At 34.8% G+C, this 15,216-nt stretch overlaps 1 protein-coding gene across 1 annotated transcript in view; it reads left to right on the top strand.

The window, feature by feature from the left end:
- Positions 1–15,216, top strand: part of LOC123526124 (uncharacterized) — an 80,633-nt gene that overhangs the window by 18,376 nt on the left and 47,041 nt on the right. The window contains exons 5-8 of the mRNA XM_045305140.2: positions 731–855; positions 4,613–4,702; positions 5,542–5,656; positions 7,411–7,464. Of these exons, the coding sequence (XP_045161075.2) occupies positions 731–855; positions 4,613–4,702; positions 5,542–5,656; positions 7,411–7,464 (384 nt within the window). The remainder of the gene's footprint in view (positions 1–730; positions 856–4,612; positions 4,703–5,541; positions 5,657–7,410; positions 7,465–15,216) is intronic.

Here is a 15,216-nt window from a genome sequence, read left to right as displayed (position 1 = left end):
TCCAATGAAACTTCAGTTATATATGGTTATTGTAAAATGTTGATGTGGAAGGTATATTATATTCAGAGTCAATCCAAGTATTGCAGATTTAAAGTGCCTTGAGGGAAACTTTGTCCTCTGGAATTATTGGCATGATCTAAGTAACATTCAGAATTCAAGGAAGCCAGAGTTTTTGGTAGTACCAAATTGTGAGGACTTTCACAGTTTTTCTAGTATCTTTAAAGCTACATGCCGGCAGTCTGGATGAAATTTTTCAACATGTTCATTTCCACCAAGTTTGGCATAGACTATATATACATGTATGACACTGAAAAATGATGAAGTGGGTGAAAATAGAAGTTAGATATTGGTAAAAATACAAGAATATAAATTTTCTGCATCATTTTTAAAAAGTTTAGCATAGTTTACTACCTTCTGCAGAACATTTTTGGTTATTTGTAAGAATATGCAAAAATCTTATGTCAGTAAGAACTTGTACCACTAGTCACTTTCGAAATACTCGCTATTAAATTTATAGATTTTTGAGAGAAGTTACATTTCACCTTAAATGTTAGCATTAGTGCCTTTAAGTGGGTTGAAATTAAATCAGCAGTAATGTCTTAGTGGCCCTCTGGATTACTTAAAACCATACGAGATAAAACTTAAGTTTGCAATATTTTCCTATGAATATCAAGATGTATTAGAGGTTTAGTACTAGAATGGTTTATTTTAGCATATATCTTATCTTCAGGTCAGTTAAGGCCAGGTGGAACAGTAGTTGAGGGGACAGCAGGTAATACCGGTATAGGACTTGCTCACATGTGCCTGGCGTTGGGATACAAGTGTGTCATCTATATGCCAAATAATCAGTCGAAGGTAAAAGATATTGTTAGTTATAATTTGACTCATAGAATAGTAGGGGTACATCTGCATCTCAAAATGAAAAACACCTATGCACAAAGTCTGCAGGGTGAGCTGTAATTGTGATCACCCTTAGTCTGTCCTCATGTGTTGTCAACAATATGACTGTTTTAAAGTACTCTAGATAGAGGTGATAGTTTTAGTTTATGAAACTTGGTCAGAACATTTCCTTCAATAATTTTTCGTACGAGTTCTTTGCTGGGTAATCTGGTGTCTAAAACTAGGTCACTAGGTCAGTTAATAGGAAAACCATGTTTGCTTTCCAGAGACTACATTTTTCTCACCTTTTTAACATTTTTGTATTTATGAAATCTAGGACAAGTACAAAACTAGGTTACCTCAAGCCAAAAACCCTGACACTAAGTCAAATCATATTCAGTCATATTCTGTTAGATCTTTTTAAAGCTTCCTTAAAATGTTAAAGAAATCTAGGTCCTAGATTTCATAAATACAAAAAGGTTAAAAAGGTGAGAAAAATGTAGTCTCTGGAAAGTAAACATGGTTTTCCTATTAATTGACCAAAAAAATGAGCAAAAAAACTATCCAAATAAACACTCAGACCCTAAAAAACAACTCAAGTTCACAAAGTTGTAAACTTAGATAAATGCTAAAAAGGAGTGAAGGCAAAATAAAAATGAAAGATGTTATTAATTTTATTTATTTCTTTTATTTCATAAATTTTATACAAATACAACACAACCAAACAGAAATATGAAAAGTAGGCAATAAAACTAAAAATAGCATTTACAGGAAGGTATATAGTATGCATATGAACAAATAGGTTGTTAATCTAACTTAATAATCGATACTGGCTTACGGAAGGTCGGTGGTTCTACCCAGGTGCCCGCTCATGATGATATAATGCACGGAGGAGCACATGGGGTCTGCCTCCACCATTAAAGCTGGAAAGTCGCCATATAATGTGTTGGTGCGACGTTAAATCCAATAAAATAATAATAATAATAATAAGCGATGTGTCGTCGATATTTGTCTTCTGATATATCAGTATCGTCAATATGCCTAAGAGCCAATCAATGACAGCCCAACAAACAGGGTTTCCAGACACTAAAATAAGTCATAGAAAATACTTGTTAATGCTCAGGAGGCCACAGCTTCTGTTTGATCCTCTTAAAACTTTTTCTAGATGTTTATCTCTATGAAATCTAGGTCAAGTTTCTAACAGGGTTACCACACACTAGGTTAATTCTTGGAGAAAATGTTTTAATGCTCTAGAGACTACATTTTCTGTTTTCTCTTCTTAAAATTTTGTCTGAATGTTTGTCTCTATAAAATATAAGTCGTGTTCAAAACTGGATTACCTGATGTAAAAATGAGGTCACTAAGTCAAATCTTTAAAAAAAACTTGTTTACCCTCTAGATGCAGCATTTTCTGTTTGATCTTAAAACCTTATCTTGATGTTTGTCTCTATGAAATCCAGATTGTGTTCAAAATTAGATTTCATTAGGTCAGAAACTAGGTCACTAGGTTATATCATGGAAATACCTTGCTAACTCTACATGTAAGAGGCCACTTTTTCAATTTGTTCATCATAAATCTTTGTTAGCATGTCAGGGCCAAGTTCAAAACTTGATGACCTGAGGTCTCTTAGTAAGGTCTCTAGGTAAAGTCATAGAAAAACCTTTTTAACACTCAAGAGGCAACATTTTCTATTTGATTTTCATAAAACTTTGTCAGAATGTTTGTCTCTATGAAATCTAGGTCCAGTTAGATATTAAAGGAATATCTAGGTGAAGACTATGTCACTAGGTCAAAATATAGAAAAACATTGTTAACACTCAAAGGGCCACAATTTCGACCTGATCTTCATTAGACTTGGAAGGACTGTTTGCCTGTTTTAGATCTAGAATGAATGTATATTAGCCTTTTTTTTTTTTTTTTGTTACATAAAACAGGCGCCAATAAAAATGAACAAAAGATAAAAAGATATCACATTTACGCCTAATACAAACTGTTAATCCGTAGCGATGACCCCAGGTAATTATGCATTGCAATTTTCTTGTTAATTGGACATCTTTTGACACACATCTGACACATTGACGCCTGTTGCAAACTGTTAATCCATAACGATGGCCCTTGCCAATTATGCATTGCTATTTTCTTGTTAATTGGACATCTTTTGATATGCGATAAACTAACATGACATGGTTTTATTCTGTAGAATTAGCATGCTCATATTGGCCAAAATCAATGATACTTACTTTGAAAAAAAAACAAACAATAATTTACGAATATTCAAATTCGATTTTCAAATTCGAATATTCGACCGATTTTTGAATATTCAAATATTCGTTCCCATCCCTAATATTAGGTCACTTTGGAAAAAAATATGTCATTAGCTCAGATCATAGAACTTAATGGGGGCACTTTTTTAACTTCATCAGAATCTTCATCATAACTTTGTCAGAATATTTGTTTGTATGAAGTCTAGGTCAAGTTCAAAAGTGAGGTTCCTGAGGGAATTTACTATGACACTAGGTCAAATCATGGAAAATTTAAAAACTGGGTTAATGTCCAGGTCTACATAAAGTATAATCAGAATGTCTTTATGAAATCTTGGCCAAATTAGGTACTAGACTGTCATATCAGAGAATACAAAAATCACCTACTTAGAATTTGTAATAAAATGGAAATTTACAATCGTCCTTTCAAGTTCAGTACCTTATTACCTTATATGTGAATCAAAGGTTTAGGGCAGTGCTAAACATTGATTTTCTTTCATGTCATTTAAAAAGGTAGGCAACTCTTTATTGCATCTGTGCAGGCAAATACAGGTAAGTTCCCTTCCACTTGCTTTGTTTATTTTTTCATTTACCAGAAATTGCTTGTTGGTTTTTACCACTTGGCTGAAATTGTTTGTCAGCTTTGTTTTTTGTAAGCACTTGTTTGTAATGTAATGTCTGTCTGTAACCTTCACAATACAGATTTTTAACCAGGTTATTTAAAGTTGAAACTCCTCCAATGTTATTAGCCTGTTTTGCTTCATACTTTCACAGATGAACAAGCTTGAGTTGCAGATGACCATAAAGGAAAGAACTTTTGCTGTGACTGTTTTTACAGCAGTTATGGCCCTTTGATAGTTTTGCTGTATTGAATATGGAGAAAAATCTTTTGTGTCAATCTCCTCCCACACTATGAGTCTGATTTGCTTCAAACTTTCACAGATGAACAAGCTTGATGTACAGATGACTATAAAGGAAGAAACTCTTGCTGTAACTTTTTTTACTGCCCTTTGATTATTTTGCTGATTTCTAATCTATGTAGAATATAGAGAAAAATCTTGTTTGTATATCTGTTCAAACACTGACTTTGATGTGAAGATGACCATAAATGATTGACTTTTGTCTGTGGCTATTTTTTCTAGCAATATGGCCCTTTCTTAATGTCACAAAATAGGGAAGATATTTAGTGAGTTTAACTCCTTGTACAGTTTTTGAAGGAATGTATTCAAAGTCGCTCAGATGCATAACCTTATCGGAGTACAATTCGTGATATCAAAATATACTCATAATTGTGGTTGTGAATTATATGATATTTCATCTGGTGTTCACTCAAGAAAAATACTCAGATCTTAGATTAAAAGAAATAAATGTCCTGTGTGTACACAGACATAGAATAGGTTGAAAAATATAGCACATTTATACTTTATTATATTAAGCAGCACATACACAACTGTATTTTTTACTTTTCCAGGAGAAAATTGACATGCTTAAGACCCTAGGAGCTGATGTAAGGCCTTGCCCTGTAAAACCATTCACAGATGACATGAATTATAACCACCAGGTAACATTTTATTACTGAGCAACTTCAAACATTTTCACTGAAATTCTACTTTCCAGCTTCCAAATTTCTCTCAGAGGCCACCTGTGAAGCAAGACCGCCAATGCAACAAAACAATCTGCTAATTCAAAATGCTCCAAAGTTTATCCATTGATCAGTCCATCCAGAAATGCTGAATTTTGAAGTCTAATCTACAAATATTTCATCTCTGAATGTTAGAAAGGACACAAGATGCATTGTTATAACTTGCTTTTATTATCAGCTTTTTAAAAAAACTATTGAAAAGGAAATAAGGATTTTTTTTTTTGCTTTTGTTGGGCTTAATGTCACACTGACACAGTTATAGGTCAAATGGCAGATTTCCAGCTTTTATTGGTGCAGGAAGACCCCGGGTGCCCCTCTAGGCATTATATCAAGCACTAGGGGGCACCTGGGTAGACCCACTTACCTTCCATAAGCCAGCCAGATGGCTCCTTCACATTTAAGAATTCTACACATTGGTGAGAGGCAAGTGATTCTTACTCCGAGACCTTATCAACATTGCCACAGAGGCCTCTAATACTTGATGTTGAAATTTGTAAAAATACTTTCTTAGTATTATAAATGACAACAAACATTTGGACAATCAAGATTTGTAGGAATAGATTTAAATTTGCTGAGTTTTAAAATCCACGAAAATAGGGGAAATAAAAAATCTGCAGTTAAAAGTCTTTTTACAATATCGTAACTGATTAGTTCCACTGGGCTGCCACTTGTCCCTGCAGACAGAATCAAGGAGGAGAGGTTATCATCCTTTTCATATAATATTCTCTTGTTGCTGTATACAATATATGATGTTACAGGCAAGAAGATATGCAGAGACTTTGGAGAACGCAGTTTGGACAAATCAGTTTGATAATACAGCCAACCGACGTGCACATATAGAAACTACAGGACCTGAAATATGGCAAGATACAAGTAAAACTTGAAATTTTACTTTTAAATTATCAATGTGCTTGTTAATTTTCTAGGGGTGTCACATGGCAAACTAAAGGCTGCTAAACTATTCCTATGTTTTTGAGGATTTTTGAGATATTTTCATTATGTCTTTGGAGCTCATGTCTTTTCAATATTTTCCTATAAGTTAATGAATTTTTATATATTTCAATATTTAAGGATGGCTTACTTTTAATTATAACCCCACAAACGAAGTTTAGGAGAGGGGTATATAGGAGTGAGCTTGTCGGTGTGTCGGTCAGTCGGTTGGTTTTCATGCTTTCCGGACAATAACTCATGAAAGGCTTGACAGATTTAAATACATTTTGGTATACAGGTGTAACATCATAAAATACAGGTCAAGTTTGACTTTGCCTCAAACCACCATTTTTTTGACGTAGTTATGGCCCCTTTCCAACTTAAAATTTGCCAAACTCATGATTCCGGACAATAACCCATGAAAGGCTTGACAGATTTAAATAAATTTTGGTATACAGGTGTAACATCATAAAGTACAGGTCAAGTTTGACTTTGCCTACAAGCTACCATTTTTTGACTTAGTTATGGCCCCTTTCCAACTTAAAATTTGCCAAACTTGTGGTTTCCGAACAATAAGTCATGAAAGGCTTGACAGATTTAAATAAATTTTGGTACACAGGTGTAATGTCATAAAATACAGGTCAAGTTCAACTTTGGCTACAAATGGTTAACCACCAATTTTTTTGACATAGTTATGGCCCCTTTCCAACTTAAAATTTGCCAAACTCATGGTTCCAGACAGTAACTCACGAAAGGCTTGACAGATTTAAATAACTTTTGTAAACTCAATAAAAACAAACAAATAGACACCTTGTGTAGAGGAATGTACAACTGTTACTAGTACAGTTGTATAACTTTGACATCAGAATGCGCCAGAGAGCGGAAGTATATTATTTAAACAAAGCATTTACATAATTAACTGTATAATAACTGAAATCATTGTCTAATTATAACACTAGGCTCTTTCACTCCTGTGACAGTTCTAGTTTTTCCTCTTCTGTTGCTTGCGCTACATGACAGTTTTACCATGTGACTAACACAGTAAAACAAGTTCAATATTGTACTTATACTGAATCACTGTGTTGATATTTTTCATTTAATAGAGCCAAGAAATTAAAGTACTTTCTAAATTACAAAAAATACCCCTTTAGTTCTTCTAACTTTTCAGTTTTTATTTCCTGCCTCACACTTTAGGCTAAAACCACTGGAAATAGAATAGTTGTGAGCTGTAACCTATCTACAGGTTTTTTATGCCCCCAAAGGGAGGCATATTAGTTTTCAACTGTCCGTCCGTTAGTTCGTTCGTTCGTCACAACGTTAACTTTTTGCATGAAGGCACTTTACTCGCGAACAACTTCACCCAGGACCTTCAAACTTCACATGCTAATAGTACTTATTGAGTACACGACCCCTATTGACTTTGGGGTCACCAGGTCAAAGGTCAAGGCCACCAGGTCAAAGGTCAAGGCGCTGCGGGGGCATTTGTCACCATTAGTCACAGCTTTTGTTTTGTATATAATATTATAAGATATGTGATGTATCTCTCAAGGAGAGAGTTTCAGATAAGCTTACTTAGCTTCCTACTCAATCCTGTATGCCTCATTGATATATGTACATGTTGTAAATGAATTGTGATTAATAAAATATTGTTTAAACCAAGATATGTCATATTAGAGAATTGTACTTTTATGTTACAGATGGTAAAGTGAATGCTGTAGTGTTTGGTACTGGGACTGGAGGAACCCTAGCAGGTACAGAAATATAGTAGCTTATTGGGCTTCTTTTAGCTCCTTCAGGAGGAAGAGGGAGACCGGGAGGTATATTTGTTGGTTTGATTGTATTGTAAAAGGGTATTTTATTCTTTAATCTATTAAACAAACTGATAGTCTCATATTCTGTATTTGTTAATCCCCTGCCACAAGTGGTGGGGGGTTATAGGAATGGTCTCCGTCTGTCCTTCCGTAACATTTTTTGTCCGCTCTGTATCTCCTAAACCCCTTGAAGGATAATCATGAAACTTGAATCAATTGATCACCTCATCAAGACGATGTGCAGAACCCGAGTCAGCCATGTCGGCTCAAAGTCAAGGTCACAACTCAAGGTCAAAGGTTTGAGGCTACCATTTGGTGTCCGCTCTTCATCTCTTAAACCTCTTGAAGGATAATCATGAAACTTGGGTCAAATGATCACCTCATCAAGACGATGTGTGGAACCCATGAGTCAGCCATGTCGGCTCAAGGTCAAGGTCACAACTCAAGGTCAAAGGTTTGAGCCTTCCATTTTGTGTCCGCTCTGTATCTCCTAAACCCCTTGAAGGATTTTCATCAAACTTGAATCAAGTGATCACCTCATCAAGGCGATGTGCAGAATTGATGAGTCAGCCATGCCGGCTCAAGGTCAAGGTCACAACGTAAGAGTCAAAGGTTTAAGCCTTCCATTTTGTGTTCATTCTGTATCTCCTAAACCCTTTGAAGGATTTACATTAAACTTGGGTCAAATGATCACCTCATCAAGAACTCATGAGTCAGCCATGTCAACCCAAGGTCAAGGTCACAACTCAAGGTCAAAAGTTTGAGCTCTGTATCTCCTAAACCCCTTTTAAGATTTTCATGAAACATGGGTCAAATGATCACCTCATCTAGACGATGTGCAGAATTCATGGGTCAGCCATGTCAGTTCAAGGTCAAGGTCACAGCTCAAGGTCAAAGGTTTACCCTTTCACTATCCATACCAGTGGCGGGGGATTTAGCTGTCTTTCAGACTGCCTTGTTTGATTGGTGATTAAAAGGGTATTTTATTTTTTAGTCAGTGTATCCAGCTAATGTTGCCAGATCCTGTATTAGTACAGACTATTTTTTTCCAGGAGTAACTTCGCATTTACCTACATGAGTCAAAGGTAAAGGACTGATGTCTTCTGACCTGTCAGTTGACACAGGAACAAGTTGCTATTCCTTTGAATCAAACCCACAACCTTATGCTTCACACTCTTGAGGCTTACCTTTTTTCATTTGTATATGTTATGTTTCAAGCTCAAACTTAATAATTAGGTTGAACTGTTCTGATTCAAGTTTCACAGCTTTTCAACCCCAATACCTAGTTACGTGTGAGAAGTAAGTTTTTTTCCATTTTACTATAGTTGGGCACATTGTCTATAAATTCAGCAGATAAATATTTTTATAGAGCCCACCTTTCTAGATTTTCTGTTTGTTGGTTTTAATTTGAATGCAGTTTAAATGTTTGTTATCCTTAGCCGAAGGCAGAGGGATACAGTTTTGGCATTGTCCATCCGTCCATCTGTCCATCTGTCCGGAGCCATATCTAGGAAGTGGTTCGGAATATTTTAATAAAACTTCATATACATGTTTACCACTATGAGGTTATGCAGCCCGTCAAGTTCCAGTCAGATTGCCCAAGTAACACCAGAGTTATGGCCCTTAGAAGTTTCTAGTGTTAACTATATAGGGTACTATAAATATGGCAATTTCTGCTTCATAATTAGTGATATATTTGACCTAGAACTATGAAACTTAAACTGAATTTAGATCACCATAATGTGGTAGGGCACACACAATTTTGTCAGGATCTCTTTAGTAACTTCAGAGTTATTGCCCTTTAATTGTTTAAAAATCAACATATTTGTACATAACAAACTAACCAGTTAGTAGAATTTCATTAAACTTCCTTCATTCTTTTCCATGAACATTTATTGTAAACATGTGAAGTTGTGTACCCACACCTGGACACCCCCACCTCCAAAAAAAAATTTCATTACTTATTTTAAATTTTTTCAAACGTTCCATGAATATTCATCAACTTGCAAAGTTGTACCATTCCCGCCACCTGGCTCCTCCATCCAATCACCCCCACCACCCTGATCATGAAGCATCCCTCAGCCCCAACCCCCTCACCCAACATTTTTTTTCATCATTTTTTATTTTCCATCAATATTTATTATCAGCATGAGAAGTTTTGTAACCTCACCCAGTCCCCCTCCCCCCATCCTACCACCCGCACCTCCCACCCCCACCACCCACCAAAAAAAACCCCCAAAAAACTTCCTTTTTTTCATTCCTTTTTGTTTGAATTTTTTTAACCTTCCATGAATATTTATCAGCATGTGCAGTAAGTTGTAATTACACCCACCCACCCCTCGGCCCGCCACCACCCACATTCCAGATTTCTTACTCGATTGTGCTCTCTTTAAAGGACATCTGTTCTTTTAAGTATGTACTTGTAAAACAACAAAACTTGGTGCCAAACTACTCAAATACAATATTTTGTTCTAAGCTTATTACAGTAAACATATTTCATTGCCTAATAATTTCATTAGTCACGATTAAAATGTAACATACTGTACATTTATTATGTACACTTAAAACATTTATTTTCTGTTAAATTAATCCATAACTAATGAAATTATTTGCTTCTTAGTAACATTCTTAACTTTTTGCCGGATATATTTCTTTGCCATTCCTCACCACAAACCCATTTGGTGGGGGATACCAATTCATGGAATATGCTTGTTGATATTCATTTGAATGCAGTTTAAACTGTCAAACTTTTGTAGTAGGATAGAGTATAAGGGCGCACTTTTACTTCCTTGCTATTGAGCCATATGTAGTAGGGTAGAGTATAAGGGTAATTTCAGGCTGTGAAAATACTTCAGGCCTGACCGGGAATTGAACCCGGGACCTCTCACACCTAAGGCGGACACTCTACCACATCGCTATAAAAGCTAGCTCAATAGCAAGGAAGTATAAGTGCACCCTAATACTCCACCCTACTACACTTTCATTGAACTCAAAGGAAATAATGTATACAATACCAAAACCACTATTGAAATGATATGCTTGAAAGTTTCACAGTTGAAGGACCTTCATGTGAAGATGACCATAAATGATAGACATTTTTTCAGTAGTATTTTTTCTAGAATAAATATACCCACATTTGTATGCATTCCAAAGCCATCAACTTGATAGCTGTGTTTTGAAAATTTTGGAAACTTTGTCCATATTAATAAGTGAAAATGACAATAGTGCTGATATTCAAACTTCTTCAGCTGTCTGAAACATGGGTATTTTCTATACATGTAGCTCTTTATTGGAATAATTAAAAAAAGAACTTCATGTGACAATAATAATTTACTGAAGGTCACTGTAGGAATTGTTATATTTATACAGCCGTGATAATTATACAAAGATTCAAGGTTGAAATTCAGGTTTTACAAACAAACTTTAAGGTAGTTCTGCACCTTTGATAAACCGGAAGTAATGATGTAACATCATTTATCTGGATAATGCAGAATAAAGCCTGAACTCGATGTGTCTCAGGAAATGAAAATGGTTTTATGAAGTAATGGCAGCATATGAATAAATTTATTTAAATGGCAACGTTATTACCTTTCTAAAGATAAAATATGTCGATTAAATGTTTGAAACATTAAATAATTCCAAATAATGCCTTAAAATCAGTGTGTACTATGCGGGATCTCTTTAATCAAGGCAAATATCTCAAAAACAAGCACATTGACCTATACCTTTTATTTCACCACATGATAGACCATACGTTTATTTACAACTGTGAAAAATTTCATTAAAATCTACGTAGTAGAAAAAAAAATATTAGCGTAGGTTATCAAAATTGTGATTTTCCCAAAGATGCCTATTATGAAAATTTATGTGAGGTCCAAATACTTCAAATCAGTCAAGCACACAACTGTATCTTTTTTATTTGCCAAATTTTCTATCTATATTCTGAATTTTTGAAAAATCATGGTTTAATCAAATTCTGCATTGAAGGAACAAAATCTTAAGATGCAATACTACCTTAACCAAGCCGTTTTAAATTTGTTTTTATTGTTGCTTTGTGGGAGATATTGATGGTAAATGGGAATATTATTTTATAAAAATGTTAATTATTTCTAGGCTTGTTATGATAGCCCTACCTTTCCACACATTTATGTTGGGGATGCTGATAAATTACATGTTAATTTTAAAAATAGTACAAACATGTTTATTTACCTGTTCATTCGACCCATGTTTCCACACAATAAATTTATGTTGGTGTCGTTGATGAAATATGTGTTAATTTTGAAAATTGTACTAACATGTTCATTTACATGTTCACATGCCTGCTGTTAGGACCCCGCACCCTTACTTTCACAGGTAGTTGTCTGACCAACCCATTGTCAAGTTATTTCTGTGTAACATATGTGATGATCACTGTGGTTAATGATATAGAGCCAGCAAGATAACAGTTTGTAATGTCTTTTTTTACACCTATTTCATTTGTATGTAAAATTATGTTTATATTTTTGCGGTATTCGTTTTGTCATTATATAAATCTTATGTACATGTAAATAAGCTTACAAATTAGAATCTGGTAAGGCTGTAATGTTTTAATGTGGGTTCCACCCCAAATCCAATATTCATGCAAAGGAACTCTTTATAATGGACAGACATTTCAAGAATCAAATTGTATGACTACTGGAGTGGATGGGACTGCTTTTTAGCTCACCTGAGCTCGGGTGAGTTTGTGATCACTCAATGTCTGGCGTCTGTCTGTCCGTCGTCTGTCATCTGTCGTCTGTCAACATTTAGCTTGTGTATGCAATAGAGGCTGTATTTTTCAACTGATCTTAATGAAATTTTGTCAGAATGATAACCTTGATGAAATCTAGGCCGAGTTCGAAAATGGGTCATCTGGGGTCAAAAACTAGGTCACTAGGTCAAATCAAAGAAAAACCTTGTGTATGCGATAGAGGCTGTATTTTTCAACTGATCTTAATGAAATTTTGTCAGAATGATAGCCTTTATGAAATCTAGGTCAAGGTCGAATATGGGTCATCTGGGTTAAAAAACTAGGTCACTAGGTCAAATCAAGGAAAAACCTTGTGTATGCAATAGGTGCTGTATTATACACTAGATTTCATAAAATTTGGTCAGATTGGTTGCCTTGATGAAATCTAGGTCAAGTTAGAATATGGGTAGCCTGGGGTCAAAAACTAGGTCACTATGTCAAATCAAAGAAAAATCTTGTGTATGCGATAGAGGCTGTATTTTTCAATTGATCTTTATGAAATTTGGTCAGAATGATTGCATTGATAAAATCTAGGTCAAGTTTGAATATGGGTTATCTGGGGTCAAAAACCAGGTCACTAGATCAAATCAGAGAAAATACTTACTAACATGTATACTCAAGATTTTTGCTCCAGTTTTAATGATAATTGGTCAGAATATTTCTTTCATGAAATCACTACGTCAAACATGTTTACACTGTTATGGTGTGTTTCTCAGGTGAGCGACCTAGGGCCATCTTGGCCCTCTTGTTATGATTTTAATATTACTTGGTGCAAATGTTTCCAATAATTATAAGATATGTCATGCACAACTTCCAGACCCATACATCAGATGTTAAGGCCACTCTAGAAGGTCAAATATTAACAGGGTCTGTTTTCAGTCTTTCCCATAATTCATGATGCTCCCCATAACAAGATGATGTGTTGTGCACAAGACTCAAATTCTTAGTTCAAAGGTAAAGGTCATAATTAGAGGTCAAAGATTTGAGGCCATTTTTCATGTCCAAATTGAAACTTTTCGTGTGTGGATATTTAATTAACTTGGCATGAACATCTAATGTAACAAACAGATTATGTTATATGAACCAAGTAAAAAAAAATATGTTGGTGTATTTTTTTCAGCAATCTTTCTATTTATGTGATGAAATATTTCATTTATTCATTACTCTATTTTCCCAATTTGAAAATGAAGTTTTATTAATTTTTAGCTCAACTATTTGAATTGTAATCACTCTTACATCATTGGCATCGGTGTCTGTATGACAAAAAAGTTTCGCATGTAAGCAGGTTTCTCAACAAGGCCAGATGTTTTCAAACTTTACACATGTCATCAGTATCTTGACCTCCTAGGACAAACCTGCTTTACATGCAAAACTTTAACCTGAAATCTAGGACAAGTTACATAACTCTAACTTAGTATGCCCCTTTAGGATTTTTTTGGTTAAAGTTTTGCATATATAAAGCAGGTTTTTTTCACAAATTGCTGAGCCAAATGTTTTCAAACTTCACACATTATCTTTTGTATCATGAGATGACCTCACTCTACCTTGTATTTTTCAAAATTATCCCCCTTTATACCTTAGAAATTTTATGAAAGTTTTGCATGCAAACATGTTTCTCAGGAATTACTTGACCAAATATTTTCAGATTCTCTACACCATTTTGGCATCATGGGATGACCTCACATGGCAAGTTTTATAACTCTGCCCTACACTTTATCAAAATTTTGCCCCTTTTTCAACTTAGAAATGCTAATTTAAAAGCTTTTGTATGTAAGGTAGTGTGTTGTATTAGGTGGAATGGCTTCGAATGGTAGAGCGCACTGTCATTAGACAGCTCTTGTTTAATTTAATTGATTTTTAAAATGATTTAACAACTGCCAATTATTAGACATGCAAATTAAAGTTGCTATTGTATAACCTATAATTGTGTGAGTGTGATGTTAACCCCAGCAACAACAAAAAAAAAAAAAAAGAAATCAGATATGCAGATATCAGATAATTGGGTTAGACTACAATTCAGGTATTATAGTCTCCATCCATTAGGGGACTCTATTGCATGGCAATACTTCTTTTGCTTTGAACTGTAATGTAAATCATGCTTTTTTACTTACAAAATCTTTATCTGTTTTAAATAAAACTTCAGAATGTGATGAAAGGTTTTGCACATTTGCAGAGTTTACGAATTGTAATTTTTAGCAAAATATTCATTTTGAAATTTGGAATATGGAGAGAATCCCCCTTCCACACCTGTTAAATTTGATTCAAGATGAACACTCCATTCTCAATTCTTTTTTGTTTTGCAAACATATCCTATTTTCAAATACTTAACTTTACCCCTTATCATGCTGGACACAATTCATTCTGCTTGCGTCCAGTGTAGATCGTGATCAGCCTGCATTCTGATCAAGATCTGCACTGTTCACCATTCAGTCAGTATATTTTTGGTTAGCACCCCTTTCAACAGTTAATGGCACCCTCCAAATTGAAAGATTGACAAGTTGATATACTTCTCATCAGTTTTTCACTTTATAATGACGTAAATCAAAGGTTCGAGCTGCTGATAATATTAACATTGTTCACAGTTTTTAGAGAGGTGATGAACTAAAGGACTGTTTTAGGTAGGAAATTGTACAAACTGTACTTATTGCCACTGCTGAGTTCATTTGATTGGAAATTGAATTTTCTACATGTAACATTTACCTGCCCAGTTTGTTCAGTAGGGAGAGCATAGATCTATGGGTTGTGGGATCACAGGTTTGATCCCAGAGGGAGGTGTATGTTCTGCATGATCTTTTGATAGAAAACCTTGTGTCTGAAATCATCTGATTCATGTGAAGAAGTTGTCAGTTATTTGCAGAGAACTGTTTAATACCAGTACAAAACCATGAACACTTATTAGGTGTACTGTCCCTCCATTATGTAAA

The sequence above is a fragment of the Mercenaria mercenaria genome, chromosome 1 (assembly GCF_021730395.1).
Source record: "Mercenaria mercenaria strain notata chromosome 1, MADL_Memer_1, whole genome shotgun sequence".
Classification (NCBI taxonomy): Eukaryota; Metazoa; Mollusca; class Bivalvia; order Venerida; family Veneridae; genus Mercenaria; species Mercenaria mercenaria.
Note: the sequence above shows the minus strand (reverse complement) of the source record. Positions and strands in the feature narration are given on the sequence as shown.